The 23,493-nt window shown below is 39.2% G+C and overlaps 1 protein-coding gene across 1 annotated transcript; it reads right to left on the reverse strand.

Moving 5' to 3' along the window:
- Nucleotides 1-1,934: 1,934 nt before the first annotated feature.
- Nucleotides 1,935-3,104, reverse strand: LOC144102808 (uncharacterized). Its single transcript, XM_077635965.1, has one exon. It carries the CDS (start codon nucleotides 3,102-3,104, stop codon nucleotides 2,130-2,132), a length of 975 nt encoding a protein of 324 aa, XP_077492091.1. The 3' UTR covers nucleotides 1,935-2,129.
- Between the last annotated feature and the right edge of the window lie 20,389 nt (nucleotides 3,105-23,493).

Here is a 23,493-nt window from a genome sequence, read left to right on the forward strand (position 1 = left end):
TAAGCAAAATCTAAGGGTTCTTTCATGTTGGTAAATGTAATAGCTGCCGTCTTCAAAGTGTTTAGCTTCAGTCCCCATGTTTCACACCATACGCTAATTGAGTGCAACGCGTCATTAAGTCTTACTTGGTCGGAGTGATGATTTACATTAGTATAAATAACACAATCGTCCGCAAACAACCGGATCTTCACAGGCGATTGAACAGATAAATAGATGTCATTGCTATAAACTAAGAACAACAAGGGACCGAGGACTGACCCCTGTGGCACCCCTGAGTGCACTTTCAGTGTACTAGAAACGCAGTCTTTAACAGCAACGTATTGTTTTCTTGAGGACAAATAAGATTCTATCCAACGGATGATATTGCGTTCAATGCCCATTGAGAGCAGTTTAGTTACTAAATCGGCATGCGGAACTACATCGAACGCTTTGGAAAGGTCCAGAAACACTGCATCGATTTGACCCCTCTTATTCAGCTCATTCATAAAATCATCCGTTATCTCAGCTAACTGTGTTATTGTGGATAAACCAGCCCTAAATCCATGTTGATTTGCATGAAGTAAATGGTTATTCTCTAAATGTGTTATAATCGCTTTAAATAAAATATGTTCTAGCAGTTTACAAGTTGTGGATGTTAAGGAAACTGGTCTGTAATTATTTAGTTCTAGAGGGGATCCAGATTTGTGAATCGGAACTATCCTTGCAAGGCGCCAGTCATCTGGTATCACACAGGATTCTAACGATGTTTTATATATTACATATAAGTACTCTGCTACCCAGATTGCGTATCTGTTAAGGAAAACATTAGATATTTTGTCCGGACCTGATGACTTTTTTATGTCTAGATTACGTAAAAGACTAAGGATGCCGTTTTTGCTTAAGTCTACTTCGGGCATCGGATTACGAAGCGTGTAAGGTTGCAAGTGCGCGTGCGATGCGTTTATGGTAAACACCGATTGAAAAAAGGCGTTAAATTCATTAGCAATGGTCAAAGGATCGTCAATGCCTGTGCCAGATGTTCTGATCTCTGTGATGCCGCTTTTATCTTTAGATAAATATTGCCAGAATTTCCTTGGTTGCTCTGACATGAAAGAAGTCAATGTGGAAGAAAAGAACTGATCTCTTGCAGCACGCACTTTATCTTTGAAAGTGCGTACTAGACTTGCAAGTTGTTTCCTGTCACCCCGTTTTCGAGAGCGTTTTATTTTGCGTTTCTGATGTATCAGATTACGATCCATCCACGGGTACTCCCTGTTGATGCGCTTTTTCTTCAAAGGCACGTAGGTGCTTTCACAGTGCATGACTATGTCTTTAAACTTTGTCCACAGCACATTAACGTCATTTGTCTCATTAAAGGAAGGGAATAAAGATTCCATACAACTAATAATTCCGTCATCATCAGCATGCGTATAGTCTCTTACAAATGTGTCAGAAGGTTTGACATACGATCGCAAGCCAGAAATAGGACACTCAAGAACAAGTAACTGATGATCAGATATACCGTCCTTGACACTGACTGAGCAGTCTGGAAGCGAGCTACTTGCAAACGCAAGGTCATGTACAGCAGAGCTGGAAATTCTTGTAGCATCCAAAACCAACTGGGTTAACGAAAACGTAAATGCAGTTAGTAGTAATGACTCAGCATTTTTGGAATCTTTGCCGTCATGTGAAAGGCTGCACCAGTTAATTCCTGGAAGGTTAAAATCTCCTGTTATAAGGATGTTGGAACGCGAATTTGTATTTTGCAGCAAATAATCATATAAGGAATCTAAGTATTCCTGAGGAGCATTCGGAGGCCGATAGACCCCTCCTAGTAATATAGTTTTTCCAAAAAACTTTATTTTGCACCATATGCTTTCATGATCACTGATGCCGTTTAAGCGTGTGAATTTAATGTTATTCTTTATTGCAATTGCGTCTCCGCCACCCCTTGATCCTCTGTCCTTACGGATAAGCGTGTACGAAGGAGGCATTATTTCTGAATTTTGCACATCGGAATGCAGCCAGGTTTCAGTTACCACTAGGACGTGTGGTTGATAGGTCAGAATTATATCTTCAAGGCTCTGGATCTTATTCAGTACACTGCGTGCGTTCAACGAAACAAGCCGTAGCGTCTTGACGGATTCCCGTCATTTGTTATCTAGCTTACGCGTGTTCGCACGTGTGGGTCGATGAGAGGAAGTTTCGGGTTGGGCAGGCGCAGATGATTTGGACAACTCTATTCTGCGATTGCGCGTTGCGTCCCATACGTACAGCCTGTCATCAACTTTGAGCTTATCGAAACGAAGGGAAACCTTAGAACCATTGTTCTTTTCTTCAGCCGCTGAACGCCATAATTTTGCACGAATATCCCGAATGTTTTTTGAAAAATCTTCCGATATAGCTACTTTTGTGTCCTTTAATTTGAAGCAGGATGACATAACCTTTGTTTTGTCTACGTAGTTAAAAAACCTCAAAATGATCGGACGATGTCGCTGTGCATGTTTTAGGCCAATTCGGTGAATACGCTCTATTGAGTTTACTTCTACACATAGAATCTTTTTAAAAATTTCTTCGTTAACTTTCCGCTCCAGTTCTACTGAGTCCTCCTCTGCATCTTCCTTTACTCCATATATTACGATATTGTTGCGACGACTTCTGTTTTCGAGATCATCTACCTTTTTGGTTAACTCAAGAACTAGTTTGTTCGTGTTATTGCAAGCTTCGTCCACTTTCTGCAACCTTTGCTCACAATTCTCAATTCGGCACAGTTCTTTCTCAATTTTGGTAATCCTGGTTTGAATATTCTCGACTGTCGATTCTACCTGTTTCAGATTACTAGTCAGCGAAGCCAGAGTCTTATTAGTCTTTGTTTGCTCTTTCAAAATTTTCTTAAGTAATTGGTTGTTTAACTGTGTCTCAGACTCTGAATCAGAAGTAGGACCAGGATTTAGCTCTATGTCTCCGGATGTTAGTAGCAATAACCTGATCACATGTAAACAGTCACATAATAGACCAAACAAACACTGTGGGCTTGGCAACACCGTCAATGTGACTGTATCATCTCTAATAGAAGAAGTTAGATACTTGTCACCAACCTGGGCAAAAAGAATCGGGATCAGCATCCTTCTGTAACCGGTGTCACCAAGCCCACTGAAGGAATCTTGCAAGAGCGATGTGTTGTAAAACCGATGTGTTGTGATTTAGCTCATTTCGGTCTAAAACAGCTTGTTTCGCTGTATTAAGGAAGAATACATGCTTTTCGCGCAGTTATAAGACAAAAAGTTTTGACGCGTGTCACAGGGATACTTGTAAAACCGATGTGTTCAGATTTAGCTCGTTTCGGTCTAAAACAGCTTGTTTGGTTGTATTAAGCAGGAATATATGCTTTTCGCGCAGTTATAAGAGAAAAAGTTTAGACGCGTGTCAGAGGAACACTTGTAAAACCGATGTGTTGTGATTTAGCTCGTTTCGGTCTAAAACAGCTTGTTTCGCTGTATTAAGCAAGAATACATGCTTTTCGCGCAGTTATAAGAGATAAAGTTTTGACGCGTGTCACAGGGACACTTTTAATACCGATGTGTTCAGATTTAGCTCGTTTCGGTCTAAAACAGCTTGTTTCGTTGTATTAAGCACGAATACAAGCTTTTCGCGCAGTTATAAGAGAAAAAATTTTGACGCGTATCAGAGGAACACTTGTAAAACCGATGTGTTGTGATTTAGCTCGTTTCGGTCTAAAACAGCATGTTTCGTTGTAATAAGCAAGAATACATGCTTTTCCGCGCAGTTATAAGAGAAAAAGTTTTGACGCGTATCAGAGGAACACTTGTAAAACCGATGTGTTCAGATTTACCTCTTTTCGGACTAAAACAGCTTGTTTCGTTGTATTAAGCACGAATACATGCTTTTCGCGCAGTTATAAGAGAAAAAGTTTTGACGCGTATCAGAGGAACACTTGTAAATCCGATGTGTTGTGATTTAGCTCGTTTCGGTCTAAAACAGCTTGTTTCGCTGTATTAACCAAGAATACATGCTTTTCGCGCAGTTATAAGAGAAAAAGTTTTGACGCGTGTCACAGGGACACTTGTAAAACCGATGTGTTCAGATTTAGCTCGTTTCGGTCTTAAACAGCTTGTTTCGTTGTATTAAGCAGGAATACATGCTTTTCGCGCAGTTATAAGAGAAAAAGTTTTCAATGCATGTCACAGGGACACTTGTAAAACCGATGTGTTCAGATTTACCTCGTTTCGGTCTAAAACAGCTTGTTTCCTTGGACTAAGCACGAATACATGCTTTTCGCGCAGTTATAAGAGAAAAAGTTTTGACGCGTATCAGAGAAACACTTGTAAAACCGATGTGTTGTGATTTAGCTCGTTTCGGTCTAAAACAGCTTGTTTCGCTGTATTAAGCAGGAATATATGCTTTTCGCGCAGTTATAAGAGAAAAAGTTTTGACGCGTATCAGAGGAACACTTGTAAAACCGATGTGTTCAGATTTACCTCTTTTCGGACTAAAACAGCTTGTTTCGTTGTATTAAGCACGAATACATGCTTTTCGCGCAGTTATAAGAGAAAAAGTTTTGACGCGTATCAGAGGAACACTTGTAAATCCGATGTGTTGTGATTTAGCTCGTTTCGGTCTAAAACAGCTTGTTTCGCTGTATTAACCAAGAATACATGCTTTTCGCGCAGTTATAAGAGAAAAAGTTTTGACGCGTGTCACAGGGACACTTGTAAAACCGATGTGTTCAGATTTAGCTCGTTTCGGTCTTAAACAGCTTGTTTCGTTGTATTAAGCAGGAATACATGCTTTTCGCGCAGTTATAAGAGAAAAAGTTTTCAATGCATGTCACAGGGACACTTGTAAAACCGATGTGTTCAGATTTACCTCGTTTCGGTCTAAAACAGCTTGTTTCCTTGGACTAAGCACGAATACATGCTTTTCGCGCAGTTATAAGAGAAAAAGTTTTGACGCGTATCAGAGAAACACTTGTAAAACCGATGTGTTGTGATTTAGCTCGTTTCGGTCTAAAACAGCTTGTTTCGCTTTATTAAGCAGGAATATATGCTTTTCGCGCAGTTATAAGAGAAAACGTTTTACAGGCATATCACAGGGACACTTGTAAAACCGATGTGTTCAGATTTAGCTCATCTCGGTTTAAAACAGCTTGTTTCGTTGTATTAACCACGAATACATGCTTTTTGCGCAGTTATAAGAGAAAAAAGTTTTGACGCGTATCACATGGACACTTGTAAAACCGGTGTTCCGATTTAGCTCGTTTCGGTCTAAAACAGCTTGTTTCGTTGTATTAAGCACGAATACAATCTTTTCGCGCAGTTATAAGAGAAAACGTCTTGACGCGTATCACATGGACACTTTTAAAACCGATGTGTTCAGATTTAGCTCGTTTCGGTCTAAAACAGCTTGTTTCGTTGTATTAAGCACGAATACATGCTTTTCGCGCAGTTATAAGAGAAAAAGTTTTGACGCGTATCAGAGGAACACTTGTAAAACCAATGTGTTGTGATTTAGCTCATTTCGGTCTAAAACAGCTTGTTTCGTTGTATTAAGGAAGAATACATGCTTTTCGCGCAGTTATAAGACAAAAAGTGTTGACGCGTGTCACAGGGATACTTGTAAAACCGATGTGTTCAGATTTAGCTCGTTTCGGTCTAAAACAGCTTGTTTCGTTGTATTAAGCAGGAATATATGCTTTTCGCGCAGTTATAACAGAAAAAGTTTAGACGCGTATCAGAGGAACACTTGTAAAACCGATGTGTTGTGATTTAGCTCGTTTCGGTCTAAAACAGCTTGTTTCGCTGTATTAAGCAAGAATACATGCTTTTCGCGCAGTTATAAGAGATAAAGTTTGACGCGTGTCACAGGGACACTTTTAATACCGATGTGTTCAGATTTAGCTCGTTTCGGTCTAAAACAGCTTGTTTCGTTGTATTAAGCACGAATACAAGCTTTTCGCGCAGTTATAAGAGAAAAAGTTTTGACGCGTATCAGAGGAACACTTGTAAAACCGATGTGTTGTGATTTAGCTCGTTTCGGTCTAAAACAGCATGTTTCGCTGTAATAAGCAAGAATACATGCTTTTCGCGCAGTTACAAGAGAAAAAGTTTTGACGCGTATCAGAGGAACACGTAAAACCGATGTGTTCAGATTTACCTCTTTTCGGACTAAAACAGCTTGTTTCGTTGTATTAAGCACGACTACATGCTTTTCGCGCAGTTATAAAAGAAAAAGTTTTGACGCGTATCACATGGACACTTGGAAAACCGATGTGTTCAGATCTAGCTCGTTTTGGTCTAAAACAGCTTGTTTCGTTGTATTAAGCACGAATACATGCTTTTCGCGCAGTTATAAGAGAAAAAGTTTTGACGCGTATCAGAGGAACACTTGTAAAACCGATGTGTTGTGATTTAGCTCATTTCGGTCTAAAACAGCTTGTTTCGCTGTATTAAGCAAGAATACATGCTTTTCGAGGAGTTATATGAGAAAAAGATTTGTCGCGTGTCACAGGGACACTTGTAAAACCGATGTGTTCAGATTTTCCTCGTTTCGGTCTAAAACAGCTCTTGTCGTTGTATTAAGCACGAATACATGCTTTTCGCGCAGTTATAAGAGAAAAAGTTTAGACGTGTATCAGAGGAACACTTGTAAAACCGATGTGTTGTGATTTAGCTCTTTTCGGTCTAAAACAGCTTGTTTCGTTGTATTAAGCACGAATACATGCTTTTCGCGCAGTTATAAGAGAAAACGTTTTGACGCGTATCAGAGGAACACTTGTAAAACCGATGTGTTGTGATTTAGCTCGTTTCGGTCTAAAACAGCTTGTTTCGCTGTATTAACCAAGAATACATGCTTTTCGCGCAGTTATAAGAGAAAACGTTTTGACGCGTGTCACAGGGACACTTGTAAAACCGATGTGTTCAGATTTAACTCGTTTCGGTCTAAAACAGCTTGTTTCGTTGTATTAAGCAGGAATACATGCTTTTCGCGCAGTTATAAGAGAAAAAGTTTTGACGCGTATCAGAGGAACACTTGTAAAACCGATGTGTTGTGATTTAACTCTTTTCGGTCTAAAACAGTTTGTTTCGTATTATTATGCAAGAATACGTGCTTTTCGCGCAGTAATAAGAGAAAAAGTTTTGACGCGTGTCACAGGGACACTCGTAAAACCGATGTGTTCAGATTTACATCGTTTCGGTCTTAAACAGCTTGTTTCGTTGGACTAAGCACGAATACATGCTTTTCGCGCAGTTATAAGAGAAAAAGATTTGACGCGTATCAGAGGAACACTTGTAAAACCGATATGTTGTGATTTAGCTCGTTTCGGTCTAAAACAGCTTGTTTCGCGGTATTAAGCAAGAATACATGCTTTTCGCGCAGTTATAAGAGAAAAAGTTTAGACGCATATCAGAGGAACACTTGTAAAACCGATGTGCTGTGATTTAGCTCGTTTCGGTCTAAAACAGCTTGTTTCGTTGTATTAAGCAAGAATACATGCTTTTCGCGCAGTTATAAGAGAAAAGGTTTTGACGCGTGTCACAGGGACACGTGTTCAGATTTAGCTCGTTTCGGTCTAAAACAGCTTGTTTCGTTGTATTAAGCACGAATACATGCTTTACGCGCAGGTATAGAAGAAAAAGTTTTGACGCGTATTAGAGAGACACTTGTAAAACCGATGTGTTGTGATTTAGCTCGTTTCGGTCTAAAACAGCTTGTTTCGTTGTATTAAGCACGAATACATGCTTTTCGCGCAGTTATAAGAGAAAAAGTTTTGACGCGTATCAGAGGAACACTTGTAAAACCGATGTGTTCAGATTTACCTCTTTTCGGACTAAAACAGCTTGTTTCGTTGTATTAAGCACGAATACATGCTTTTCGCGCAGTTATAAGAGAAAAAGTTTTGACGCGTATCACATGGACACTTGGAAAACCGATGTGTTGTGATTTAGCTCGTTTCGGTCTAAAACAGCTTGTTTCGTTGTATTAAGCACGAATACATGCTTTTCGCGCAGTTATAAGAGAAAAGGTTTTGACGCGTGTCACAGGGACACGTGTTCAGATTTAGCTCGTTTCGGTCTAAAACAGCTTGTTTCGTTGTATTAAGCACGAATACATGCTTTACGCGCAGTTATAGAAGAAAAAGTTTTGACGCGTGTCACAGGGACACGTGTAAAACCGACGTGTTCAGATTTACCTCGTTTTGGTATAAAACAGCTTGTTTCGTTGTTTTAAGCACGAATACATGCTTTTCGCGCAGTTATAGAAGAAAAAGTTTTGACGCGTATCAGAGGAACACTTGTAAAACCGATGTGTGGTGATTTAGCTCTTTTCGGTCTAAAACAGCTTCTTTCGTATTATTAAGCAAGAATATGTGCTTTTCGCGCAGTAATAAGAGAAAACGTTTTGACGCGTGTCACAGGGACACTCGTAAAACCGATGTGTTCAGATTTACCTCGTTTCGGTCCAAAACAGCTTATTTCGTTGGACTAAGCACGAATACATGCTTTTCGCGCAGTTATAAGAGAAAAAAGTTTTGACGCGTATGACATGGACCCTTGTAAAACCGATGTGTTCAGATCTAGCTCGTTTTGGTCTAAAACAGCTTGTTTCGCTGTATTAGGCAAGAATACATGCTTTTACATCGATTTTACAAGTGTCCCTGTGACACGCGTCAAAACTTGTTCTCTTATTACTGCGCGCAAAGCACGTATTCTTGCTTAATAATACGAAACAAGCTGTTTTAGACCGAAAAGAGCTAAATCACAACACATCGGTTTTACAAGTGTTCCTCTGATACGCGTAAAATCTTTTTCTCTTATAACTGCGCGAAAAGCATGTATTCGTGCTTAATACAACGAAACAAGCTGTTTTAGACCGAGATGAGCTCAATCTGAACACATCAGTTTTACAAGTGTCCCTCTAATACGCGTCAAAACTTTTTCTTCTCTAACTGCGCGAAAAGCATGTATTCTTGCTTAAAACAACGAAACAAGCTGTTTTATACCAAAACGAGTTGTATCTGAACACATGGGTTTTACAAGTATCCACGTGATATTCGTCAAAACTTTTTCTCTTATAACTTCTCGAAAAGCATGTATTCGTGCTTAATACAACGAATCAAGCTGTTTTAGACCGAAACGAGCTGAATCTGAACACATCGGTTTTACACGTGTCCCTGTGACACGCGTCAAAACTTTTTCTCTTATAACTGCGCGAAAAGCACGTATTCTTGCTTAATACAACGAAACAAGCTGTTTTAGACCGAAATGAGCTAAATCTGAACACATCGGTTTTACAAGTGTCCCTGTGACACGCGTCAAAAAATTTTTCTCTTATAACTGCGCGAAAAGCATGTATTCTTGCTTAATACAGCGAAACAAGCTGTTTTAGACCGAAACGAGCTAAATCACAACACATCGGTTTTACAAGTGTTCCTCTGATACGCGTCAAAACTTTTTCTCTTATAACTGCGCGAAAAGCATGTATTCTTGCTTAATACAACGAAACAAGCTGTTTTAGACCGAAAGGAGCTAAATCACAACACATCGGTTTTACAAGTGTTCCTCTGATACGCGTCTAAACTTTTTCTCTTATAACTGCGCGAAAAGCATGTATTCGTGCTTAATACGACGAAACAAGCTGTTTTAGACCGAAACGAGCTAAATCTGAACACATCGGTTTTACAAGTGTCCCTGTGACACGCGTCAAAACTTTTTCTCTTATAACTGCGCGAAAAGCATGTATTCTTGCTTAATACAGCGAAACAAGCTGTTTTAGACCGAAACGAGCTAAATCACAACACACCGGTTTTACAAGTGTTCCTCTGATACGCGTCAAAACTTTTTCTCTTATAACTGCGCGAAAAGCATGTATTCGTGCTTAGTCCAACGAAACAAGCTGTTTAAGACCGAAACGATGTAAATCTGAACACATCGGTTTTACGAGTGTCCCTGTGACGCACGTCAAAACTTTTTCTCTTATTACTGCGCGAAAAGCACGTATTCTTGCTTAATAATACGAAACAAGCTGTTTTAGACCGAAAAGAGCTAAATCACCACACATCGGTTTTACAAGTGTTCCTCTGATACGCGTCAAAACTTTTTCTCTTATAACTGCGCGTAAAGCATGTATTCGTGCTTAATACAACGAAACAAGCTCTTTTAGACCGAGATGAGCTAAATCTGAACACATCAGTTTTAAAAGTGTCCCTCTAATACGCGTCAAAACTTTTTCTTCTATAACTGCGCGAAAAGCATGTATTCGTGCTTAAAACAACGAAACAAGCTGTTTTATACCAAAACGAGCTGTATCTGAACACATCGGTTTTACAAGTATCCACGTGATACTCGTCAAAACTTTTTCTCTTATAACTGCGCGAAAAGCATGTATTCGTGCTTAATACAACGAATCAAGCTGTTTTAGACCGAAACGAGCTAAATCTGAACACGTCGGTTTTACACGTGTCCCTGTGACACGCGTCAAAACGTTTTCTCTTATAACTGCGCGAAAAGCACGTATTCTTGCTTAATACAGCGAAACAAGCTGTTTTAGACCGAAACGAGCTAAATCACAGCACATCGGTTTTACAAGTGTTCCTCTGATACGCGTCAAAACTTTTTTCTCTTATAACTGCGCGAAAAGCATGTATTCGTGCTTAGTTCAACGAAACAAGCTGTTTTAGACCGAAACGAGGTAAATCTGAACACACCGGTTTTACAAGTGTCCCTGTGACACGCCTTTAAAACTTTTTCTCTTATAACTGAGCGAAAAGCATGTATTCGTGCTTAATACAACGAAACAAGTTGTTTTAGTCCGAAAAGAGGTAAATCTGAACACATCGGTTTTACAAGTGTTGCTCTGATACGCGTCAAAACGTTTTCTCTTATAACTGCGCGAAAAGCATGTATTCTTGCTTAATACAATGAATCAAGCTGTTTTAGACCGAGATGAGCTAAATCTGAACACATCGGTTTTACAAGTGTCCCTGTGATATGCCTGTAAAACTTTTTCTCTTATAACTGCGCGAAAAGCATATATTCCTGCTTAACACAGCGAAACAAGTTGTTTTAGACCGAAACGAGCTAAATCACAACACATCGGTTTTACAAGTGTTTCTCTGATACGCGTCAAAACTTTTTCTCTTATAACTGCGCGAAAAGCATGTATTCTTGCTTAATAATACGAAACAAGCTGTTTTAGACCGAAACGAGCTAAATCTGAACACATCGGTTTTACAAGTGTCCATGTGATACGCGTCAAAACTTTTTTCTCTTATAACTGCGCGAAAAGCATGTATTCGTGCTTAGTCCAACGAAACAAGCTGTTTTAGACCGAAACGAGGTAAATCTGAACACATCGGTTTTACGAGTGTCCCTGTGACACGCGTCAAAACGTTTTCTCTTATTACTGCGCGAAAAGCACGTATTCTTGCTTAACAATACGAAACAAGCTGTTATAGACCGAAAAGAGCTAAATCACAACACATCGGTTTTACAAGTGTTCCTCTGATACGCGTCAAAACTTTTTCTCTTATAACTGCGCGAAGAGCATGTATTCTTGCTTAACAATACGAAACAAGCTGTTTTAGACCGAAACGAGCTAAATCACAACACATCGGTTTTACAAGTGTACCTGTGACAGGCGTCAAAACTTTTTCTCTTATAACTGCGCGAAAAGCATGTATTCTTGCTTAATAATACGAAACAAGCTGTTTTAGACCGAAACGAGCTAAATCACAACACATCGTTTCTACAAGTGTCCCTGTGACAGGCGTCAAAACTTTTTCTCTTATAACTGCGCGAAAAGCATGTATTCTTGCTTAATAATACGAAACAAGCTGTTTTAGACCGAAACGAGGTAAATCTGAACACATCGGTTTTACAAGTGTCCCTGTGACACGCGTCAAAACTTTTTCTCTTATTACTGCGCGAAAAGCACGTATTCTTGCTTAATAATACGAAACAAGCTGTTTTAGACCGAAAAGAGCTAAATCACAACACATCGGTGTTACAAGTATCCACGTGATACGCGTAAAATCTTTTTCTCTTATAACTGCGCGAAAAGCATGTATTCGTGCTTAAAACAACGAAACAAGCTGTTTTATACCAAAACGAGTTGTATCTGAACACATCGGTTTTACACGTGTCCCTGTGACACGCGTCAAAACTTTTTCTCTAATAACTGCGCGGAAAAGCATGTATTCTTGCTTAATACAGCGAAACAAGCTGTTTTAGACCGAAACGAGCTAAATCGCAACACATCGGTTTTACACGTGTTCCTCTGATACGCGTCAAAACTTTTTCTCTTATTACTGCGCGAAAAGCATGTATTCGTGCTTAATACAACGAAACAAGCTGTTTTAGACCGAAACGAGCTAAATCTGAACACATCGGTTTTAAATGTGTCCATGTGATACGCGTCAAAACTTTTTCTCTTATAACTGCGCGAAAAGGATGTATTCTTGCTTAATACAGCGAAACAAGCTGTTTTAGACCGAAACGAGGTAAATCTGAACACATCGGTTTTACAAGTGTCCCTGTGACATGCCTTTAAAACTTTTTCTCTTATACCTGCGCGAAAAGCATGTATTCGGGCTTAATACAACGAAACAAGCTGTTTTAGACCGAAACGAGCTAAATCTGAACACTCGGTTTTACAAGTGTCTCTGTGAAACGCGTAAAAACTTTTTATCTTATAACTGCGCGAAAAGCATGTATTCTTGCTTAATACAGCGAAACAAGCTGTTTTAGACCGAAACGAGCTAAATCACAAAACATCGGTTTTACAAGTGTTCCTCTGATACGCGTCAAAACGTTTTCTCTTATAACTGCGCGAAAAGCATGTATTCGTGCTTAATACAACGAAACAAGCTGTTTTAGACCGAAACGAGCTAAATCTGAACACATCGGTTTTTCAAGTGTCCCTCTGATACGCGTCAAAACTTTTTCTCTTATAACTGCGCGAAAAGCATGTATTCTTGCCTAATACAACGAAACAAGCTGTTTTAGAACGAAACGAGCTAAATCACAACACATCGGTTTTACAAGTGTTCCTCTGATACGCGTCTAAACGTTTTCTCTTATAACTGCGCGAAAAGCATATATTCCTGCATAATACAGCGAAACAAGCTGTTTTAGACCGAAACGTGCTAAATCACAACACATCGGTTTTACAAGTGTTCCTCTGATACGCGTCAAAACTTTTTCTCTTATACCTGCGCAAAAAGCATGTATTCTTGCTTAATACAGCGAAACAAGCTGTTTTAGACCGAAACGAGCTAGATCTGAACACATCGGTTTTACAAGTGTTCCTCTGATACGCGTCAAAACTTTTTCTCTTATAACTGCGCGAAAAGCATGTATTCTTGCTTAATACAGCGAAACATGCTGTTTTAGACCGAAACGACCTAAATCACAACACATCGGTTTTACAAGTGTTCCTCTGATACGCATCAAAACGTTTTCTCTTATAACTGCGCGAAAAGCTTGTATTCGTGCTTAATACAACGAAACAAGCTGTTTTAGACCGAAACGAGCTAAATCTGAACACATCGGTATTAAAAGTGTCCCTGTGACACGCGTCAAAACTTTTTCTCTTATAACTGCACGAAAAGCATGTATTCTTGCTTAATACAGCGAAACAAGCTGTTTTAGACCGAAACGAGCTAAATCACAACACATCGGTTTTACAAGTGTTCCTCTGATACGCGTCTAAACTTTTTCTCTTATAACTGTGCGAAAAGCATATATTCCTGCTTAATACAACGAAACAAGCTGTTTTAGACCGAAACGAGCTAAATCTGAACACATCGGTTTTACAAGTGTTCCTCTGATACGCGTCAAAAGTTTTTCTCTTATAACTGCGCGAAAAGCATGTATTCTTGCTTATTACAGCGCAACATGCTGTTTTAGACCGAAACGAGCTAAATCACAACACATCGGTTTTACAAGTGTTCCTCTGATACGCGTCAAAACTTTTTCTCTTATAACTGCGCGAAAAGCTTGTATTCGTACTTAATACAACGAAACAAGCTGTTTTAGACCGAAACGAGCTAAATCTGAACACATCGGTATTAAAAGTGTCCCTGTGACACGCGTCAAAACTTTTTCTCTAATTACTGCGCGAAAAGCATGTATTCTTGCTTAATACAGCGAAACAAGCTGTTTTAGACCGAAACGAGCTAAATCACAACACATCGGTTTTACAAGTGTTCCTCTGATACGCGTCTAAACTTTTTCTCTTATAAGTGCGCGAAAAGCATATATTCCTGCTTAATACAACGAAACAAGCTGTTTTAGACCGAAACGAGGTAAATCTGAACACATCGGTTTTACAAGTGTCCCTGTGACATGCCTTTAAAACTTTTTCTCTTATACCTGCGCGAAAAGCATGTATTCGTGCTTAATACAACGAAACAAGCTGTTTTAGACCGAAACGAGCTAAATCTGAACACATCGGTTTTACAAGTGTCCCTGTGACACGCGTCAAAACTTTTTCTCTTATTACTGCGCGAAAAGATTGTATTCGTGCTTAATACAACGAAACAAGTTGTTTTAGACCAAAACGAGCTAGATCTGAACACCGGTTTTACAAGTGTCCATGTGATACGCGTCAAAACTTTTTTCTCTTATTACTGCGCGAAAAGCACGTATTCTTGCTTAATAATACGAAACAAGCTGTTATAGACCGAAATGAGCTAAATCACAACACATCGGTTTTACAAGTGTTCCTCTGATACGCGTCAAAACTTTTTCTCTTATAACTGCGCGAAAAGCATGTATTCGTGCTTAATACAACGAAACAAGCTGTTTTAGACCGAGATGAGTTAAATCTGAACACATCGGTTTTACAAGTGTCCCTGTGACATGCCTGTAAAACTTTTTCTCTTATAACTGCGCGAAAAGCATGTTCTCCTGCTTAATACAGCGAAACAAGCTGTTTTAGACCGAAACGAGCTAAATCACAACACATCGGTTTTACAAGTGTTCCTCTGATACGCGTCAAAACCTTTTCTCTTATAACTGCGCGAAAAGCATGTATTCGTGCTTAATACAACGAAACAAGCTGTTTTAGACCGAAACGAGCTAAATCTGAACACATCGGTATTAAAAGTGTCCCTGTGACACGCGTCAAAACTTTTTCTCTAATTACTGCGCGAAAAGCATGTATTCTTGCTTAATACAGCGAAACAAGCTGTTTTAGACCGAAACGAGCTAAATCACAACACATCGGTTTTACAAGTGTTCCTCTGATACGCGTCTAAACTTTTTCTCTTATAAGTGCGCGAAATCATATATTCCTGCTTAATACAACGAGACAAGCTGTTTTAGACCGAAACGAGGTAAATCTGAACACATCGGTTTTACAAGTGTCCCTGTGACATGCCTTTAAAACTTTTTCTCTTATACCTGCGCGAAAAGCATGTATTCGTGCTTAATACAACGAAACAAGCTGTTTTAGACCGAAACGAGCTAAATCTGAACACATCGGTTTTACAAGTGTCCCTGTGACACGCGTCAAAACTTTTTCTCTTATTACTGCGCGAAAAGATTGTATTCGTGCTTAATACAACGAAACAAGTTGTTTTAGACCAAAACGAGCTAGATCTGAACACCGGTTTTACAAGTGTCCATGTGATACGCGTCAAAAATTTTTTTTTCTCTTATAACTGCGCGAAAAGCATGTATTCGTGCTTAGTCCAACGAAACAAGCTGTTTTAGACCGAAACGAGGTAAATCTGAACACATCGGTTTTACGAGTGTCCCTGTGACACGCGTCAAAACTTTTTCTCTTATTACGGCGCGAAAAGCACGTATTCTTGCTTAATAATACGAAACAAGCTGTTATAGACCGAAAAGAGCTAAATCACAACACATCGGTTTTACAAGTGTTCCTCTGATACGCGTCAAAACTTTTTCTCTTATAACTGCGCGAAAAGCATGTATTCGTGCTTAATACAACGAAACAAGCTGTTTTATACCGAGATGAGCTAAATCTGAACACATCGGTTTTACAAGTGTCCCTGTGACATGCCTGTAAAACTTTTTCTCTTATAACTGCGCGAAAAGGATGTTCTCCTGCTTAATACAGCGAAACAAGCTGTTTTAGACCGAAACGAGCTAAATCACAACACATCGGTTTTACAAGTGTTCCTCTGATACGCGTCAAAACTTTTTCTCTTATAACTGCGCGAAAAGCATGTATTCGTGCTTAGTCCAACGAAACAAGCTCTTTTAGACCGAAACGAGGTAAATCTGAACACATCGGTTTTACAAGTGTCCCTGTGACATGTATTTAAAACTTTTTCTCTTATAACTGCGCGAAAAGCATGTATTCCTGCTTAATACTGCGAAACAAGCTGTTTTAGACCGAAACGAGCTAAATCACAACACATCGGTTTTACAGTGTCCCTGTGGCAGGCGTCAAAACTTTTTCTCTTATAACTGCGCGAAAAGCATGTATTCTTGCTTAATAATACGAAACAAGCTGTTTTAGACCGAAACGAGCTAAATCACAACACATCGGTTTTACAACTGTCCCTGTGACAGGCGTCAAAACTTTTTCTCTTATAACTGCGCGAAAAGCATGTATTCTTGCTTAATAATACGAAACAAGCTGTTTTAAACCGAAACGAGGTAAATCTGAACACATCGGTTTTACAAGTGTCCCTGTGACATGCCTTTAAAACTTTTTCTCTTATACCTGCGCGAAAAGCATGTATTCGTGCTTAATACAACGAAACAAGCTGTTTTAGACCGAAACGAGCTAAATCTGAACACATCGGTTTTACAAGTGCCCCTGTGACACGCCTGTAAAACTTTTTCTCTTATAACTGCGCGAAAAGCATGTATTCTTGCTTAATACAGCGAAACAAGCTGTTTTAGACCGAAACGAGCTAAATCACAACACATCGGTTTTACAAGTGTTCCTCTGATACGCGTCAAAACTTTTTCTCTTATAACTGCGCGAAAAGCATGTATTCGTGCTTAGTCCAACGAAACAAGCTCTTTTAGACCGAAACGAGGTAAATCTGAACACATCGGTTTTACAAGTGTCCCTGTGACATGCATTTAAATCTTTTTCTCTTATAACTGCGCGAAAAGCATGTATTCCTGCCTAATACTGCGAAACAAGCTGTTTTAGACCGAAACAAGCTAAATCACAACACATCGGTTTTACAAGTGTCCCTGTGACAGGCGTCAAAACTTTTTCTCTTATAACTGCGCGAAAAGCATGTATTATTGCTTAATATTACGAAACAAGCTGTTTTAGACCGAAACGAGCTAAATCACAACACATCGGTTTTACAAGTGTCCCTGTGACAGGCGTCAAAACTTTTTCTCTTATAACTGCGCGAAAAGCATGTATTCTTGCTTAATAATACGAAACAAGCTGTTTTAGACCGAAACGAGGTAAATCTGAACACATCGGTTTTACAAGTGTCCCTGTGACATGCCTTTAAAACTTTTTCTCTTATACCTGCGCGAAAAGCATGTATTCGTGCTTAATACAACGAAACAAGCTGTTTTAGACCGAAACGAGCTAAATCTGAACACATCGGTTTTACAAGTGTCCCTGTGACACGCGTCAAAACTTTTTATCTTATTACTGCGCGAAAAGCACGTATTCTTGCTTAATAATACGAAACAAGCTGTTTTAGACCGAAAAGAGCTAAATCACAACACATCGGTTTTACAAGTATCCACGTGATACGCGTAAAATCTTTTTCTCTTATAACTGCGCGAAAAGCATGTATTCGTGCTTAAAACAACGAAACAAGCTGTTTTATACCAAAACGAGTTGTATCTGAACACATCGGTTTTACACGTGTCCCTGTGACACGCGTCAAAACTTTTTCTCTTATAACTGCTCGAAAAGCACGTATTCTTGCTTAATACAACGAAACAAGCTGTTTTAGACCGAAACGAGCTAAATCTGAACACATCGGTTTTACAAGTGTCCCTGTGACACGCGTCAAAACTTTTTCTCTTATAACTGCGCGAAAAGCATGTATTCTTGCTTAATACAGCGAAACAGGCTGTTTTAGACCGAAACGAGCTAAATCACAACACACCGGTTTTACAAGTGTTCCTCTGATACGCGTGAAATCTTTTTTCTCTTATAACTGCGCGAAAAGCATGTATTCGTGCTTAGTCCAACGAAACAAGCTGTTTAAGACCGAAACGATGTAAATCTGAACACACAGGTTTTACGAGTGTCCCTGTGACACGCCTCAAAACTTTTTCTTTTATTACTGCGCGAAAAGCATGTATTCTTGCTTAATAATACGAAACAAGCTGTTTTAGACCGAAAAGAGCTAAATCACAACACATCGGTTTTACAAGTGTTCCTCCGATACGCGTCAAAACTTTTTCTCTTATAACTGCGCGAAAAGCATATATTCTTGCTTAATACAACGAAACAAGCTGTTTTAGACCGAAAGGAGCTAAATCACAACACATCGGTTTTACAAGTGTTCCTCTGATACGCGTCTAAACTTTTTCTCTTATAACTGCGCGAAAAGCATGTATTCGTGCTTAATACGACGAAACAAGCTGTTTTAGACCGAAACGAGCTAAATCTGAACACATCGGTTTTACAAGTGTCCCTGTGACACGCGTCAAAACTTTTTCTCTTATAACTGCGCGAAAAGCATGTATTCTTGCTTATTACAGCGAAACAAGCTGTTTTAGACCGAAACGAGCTAAATCACAACACACCGGTTTTACAAGTGTTCCTCTGATACGCGTCAAAACTTTTTTCTCTTATAACTGCGCGAAAAGCATGTATTCGTGCTTAGTCCAACGAAACAAGCTGTTTAAGACCGAAACGATGTAAATCTGAACACATCGGTTTTACGAGTGTCCCTGTGACACGCGTCAAAACTTTTTCTCTTATTACTGCGCGAAAAGCATGTATTCTTGCTTAATAATACGAAACAAGCTGTTTTAGACCGAAACGAGCTAAATCACAACACATCGGTTTTACAAGTGTTCCTCTGATACGCGTCTAAACTTTTTCTCTTATAACTGCGCGAAAAGCATATATTCCTGCTTAATACAACGAAACAAGCTGTTTTAGACCGAAACGAGCTAAATCTGAACACATCGGTTTTACAAGTATCCCTGTGACACGCGTCAAAACTTTTTCTCTTATAACTGCGCGAAAAGCGTGTATTCTTCCTTAATACAGCGAAACAAGCTGTTTTAGACCGAAATGAGCTAAATCACAACACATCGGTTTTACAAATGTTCCTCTGATACGCGTCAAAACTTTTTCTTTTATAACTGCGCGAAAAGCATGTATTCGTGCTTAATACAACGAAACAAGCTGTTTTAGACCGAAACGAGCTAAATCTGAACACATCGGTTTTAAAAGTGTCCATGTGATACGCGTCAAAACTTTTTCTCTTATAACTGCGCGAAAAGATTGTATTCGTGCTTAATACAACGAAACAAGTTGTTTTAGACCAAAACAAGCTAGATCTGAACACCGGTTTTACAAGTGTCCATGTGATACGCGTCAAAACTTTTTTCTCTTATAACTGCGCGAAAAGCATGTATTCGTGCTTAGTCCAACGAAACAAGCTGTTTTAGACCGAAACGAGGTAAATCTGAACACATCGGTTTTACGAGTGTCCCTGTGACACGCGTCAAAACGTTTTCTCTTATTACTGCGCGAAAAGCACGTATTCTTGCTTAATAATACGAAACAAGCTGTTATAGACCGAAAATAGCTAAATCACAACACATCGGTTTTACAAGTGTTCCTCTGATACGCGTCAAAACTTTTTCTCTTATAACTGCGCGAAAAGCATGTATTCTTGCTTAATAATACGAAACAAGCTGTTTTAGACCGAAACGAGCTAAATCACAACACATCGGTTTTACAAGTGTCCCTGTGACAGGCGTCAAAACTTTTTCTCTTATAACTGCGCGAAAAGCATGTATTCTTGCGTAATAATACGAAACAAGCTGTTTTAGACCGAAACGAGCTAAATCACAACACATCGGTTCTACAAGTGTCCCTGTGACAGGCGTCAAAACTTTTTCTCTTATAACTGCGCGAAAAGCATGTATTCTTGCTTAATAATACGAAACAAGCTGTTTTAGACCGAAACGAGGTAAATCTGAACACATCGGTTTTACAAGTGTCCCTGTGACATGCCTTTAAAACTTTTTCTCTTATACCTGCGCGAAAAGCATGTATTCTTGCTTAATACAACGAAACAAGCTGTTTTAGACCGAAACGAGCTAAATCTGAACACATCGGTTTTACAAGTGTCCCTGTGACACGCGTCAAAACTTTTTCTCTTATTACTGCGCGAAAAGCACGTATTCTTGCTTAATAATACGAAACAAGCTGTTTTAGACCGAAAAGAGCTAAATCACAACACATCGGTTTTACAAGTATCCACGTGATACGCGTAAAATCTTTTTCTCTTATAACTGCGCGAAAAGCATGTATTCGTGCCTAAAACAACGAAACAAGCTGTTTTATACCAAAACGAGTTGTATCTGAACACATCGGTTTTACACGTGTCCCTGTGACACGCGTCAAAACTTTTTCTCTTATAACTGCGCGAAAAGCATGTATTCTTGCTTAATAATACGAAACAAGTTGTTTTAGACCAAAACGAGCTAAATCACAACAAATCGGTTTTACAAGTGTCCCTGTGACAGGCGTGAAAACTTTTTCTCTTTTAACTGCGCGAAAAGCATGTATTCTTGCTTAATAATACGAAACAAGCTGTTTTAGACCGAAACGAGGTAAATCTGAACACATCGGTTTTACAAGTGTCCCTGTGACATGCCTTTAAAACTTTTTCTCTTATACCTGCGCGAAAAGCATGTATTCGTGCTTAATACGACGAAACAAGCTGTTTTAGACCGAAACGAGCTAAATCTGAACACATCGGTTTTACAAGTGTCCCTGTGACATGCCTGTAAAACTTTTTCTCTTATAACTGCGCGAAAAGCATGTATTTCTGCTTAATACAGCGAAACAAGGTGTTTTAGACCGAAACGAGCTAAATCACAACACATCGGTTTTACAAGTGTTCCTCTGATACGCGTCAAAACTTTTTCTCTTATAACTGCGCGAAAAGCATGTATTCGTGCTTAGTCCAACGAAACAAGCTCTTTTAGACCGAAACGAGGTAAATCTGAACACATCGGTTTTACAAGTGTCCCTGTGACATGCATTTAAAACTTTTTCTCTTTTAACTGCGCGAAAAGCATGTATTCCTGCTTAATACTGCGAAACAAGCTGTTTTAGACCGAAGCGAGCTAAATCACAACACATCGGTTTTACAAGTGTCCCTGTGACAGGCGTCAAAACTTTTTCTCTTATAACTGCGCGAAAAGCATGTATTCTTGCTTAATAATACGAAACAAGCTGTTTTAGACCGAAACGAGCTAAATCACAACACATCGGCTTTACAAGTGTCCCTGTGACAGGCGTCAAAACTTTTTCTCTTATAACTGCGCGAAAAGCATGTATTCTTGCTTAATAAAATCGAAACAAGCTGTTTAAGACCGAAACGAGGTAAATTTGAACACATCGGTTTTACAAGTGTCCCTGTGACATGCCTTTAAAACTTTTTCTCTTATACCTGCGCGAAAAGCATGTATTCGTGCTTAATACAACGAAACAAGCTGTTTTAGACCGAAACGAGCTAAATCTGAACACATCGGTTTTACAAGTGTCCCTGTGACACGCGTCAAAACTTTTTCTCTTTAACTGCGCGAAAAGCACGTATTCTTGCTTAATAATACGAAACAAGCTGTTTTATACCGAAAAGAGCTAAATCACAACCCATCGGTTTTACAAGTATCCACGTGATACGCGTAAAATCTTTTTCTCTTATAACTGCGCGAAAAGCATGTATTCGTGCTTAGTCCAACGAAACAAGCTGTTTAAGACCGAAACGATGTAAATCTGAACACATCGGTTTTACGAGTGTCCCTGTGACACGCGTCAAAACTTTTTCTCTTATTACTGCGCGAAAAGCATGTATTCTTGCTTAATACAGCGAAACAAGCTGTTTTAGACCGAAACGAGCTAAATCACAACACATCGGTTTTACAAGTGTTCCTCTGATACGCATCAAAACTTTTTCTCTTATAACTGCGCGAAAAGCATGTATTCTTGCTTAATACAACGAAACAAGCTGTTTTAGACCGAAAGGAGCTAAATCACAACACATCGGTTTTACAAGTGTTCCTCTGATACGCGTCTAAACTTTTTCTCTTATAACTGCGCGAAAAGCATGTATTCGTGCTTAGTCCAACGAAACAAGCTCTTTTAGACCGAAACGAGGTAAATCTGAACACATCGGTTTTACAAGTGTCCCTGTGACATGCATTTAAAACTTTTTCCCTTATAACCGCGCGAAAAGCATGTATTCCTGCTTAATACTGCGAAACAAGCTGTTTTAGACCGAAACGAGCTAAATCACAACACATCGGTTTTACAAGTGTCCCTGTGACAGGCGTCAAAACTTTTTCTCTTATAACTGCGCGAAAAGCATGTATTCTTGCTTAATAATACGAAACAAGCTGTTTTAGACCGAAACGAGCTAAATCACAACACATCGGCTTTACAAGTGTCCCTGTGACAGGCGTCAAAACTTTTTCTCTTATAACTGCGCGAAAAGCATGTATTCTTGCTTAATAATACGAAACAAGCTGTTTTGGACCGAAACGAGGTAAATCTGAACACATCGGTTTCACAAGTGTCCCTGTGACATGCCTTTAGAACTTTTTCTCTTATACCTGCGCGAAAAGCATGTATTCGTGCTTAATACAACGAAACAAGCTGTTTTAGACCGAAACGAGCTAAATCACAACACATCGGTTTACAAGTGTCCCTGTGACAGGCGTCAAAACTTTTTCTTTTATAACTGCGCGAAAAGCATGTATTCTTGCTTAATAATACGAAACAAGCTATTTTAGACCGAAACTAGCTAAATCACAACACATCGGTTTTACAAGTATCCACGTGATACGCGTAAAATCTTTTTCTCTTATAACTGCGCGAAAAGCATGTATTCGTGCTTAAAACAACGAAACAAGCTGTTTTATACCAAAACGAGTTGTATCTGAACACATCGGTTTTACACGTGTCCCTGTGACACGGGTCAAAACTTTTTCTCTTATAACTGCTCGAAAAGCATGTATTCTTGCTTAATACAGCGAAACAAGCTGTTTTAGACCGAAACGAGCTAAATCACAACACATCGGTTTTACAAGTGTTCCTCTGATACGCGTCAAAACTTTTTCTCTTATAACTGCGCGAAAAGCATGTATTCTTGCTTAGTCCAACGAAACAAGCTGTTTAAGACCAAAACAATGTAAATCTGAACACATCGGTTTTACGAGTGTCCCTGTGACACGCGTCAACTCTTTTTCTCTTATTACTGCGCGAAAAGCATGTATTCTTGCTTAATACAGCGAAACAAGCTGTTTTAGACCGAAACGAGATAAATCACAACAC

This window comes from Amblyomma americanum, chromosome 8 (assembly GCF_052857255.1).
Source record: "Amblyomma americanum isolate KBUSLIRL-KWMA chromosome 8, ASM5285725v1, whole genome shotgun sequence".
Classification (NCBI taxonomy): domain Eukaryota; kingdom Metazoa; phylum Arthropoda; class Arachnida; order Ixodida; family Ixodidae; genus Amblyomma; species Amblyomma americanum.

Excerpts from the sequence above, each read along its gene's own strand:
- LOC144102808 (XM_077635965.1), bottom strand. The coding sequence starts at position 3,104 with ATGCTGATCCCGATTCTTTTTGCCCAGGTTGGTGACAAGTATCTAACT.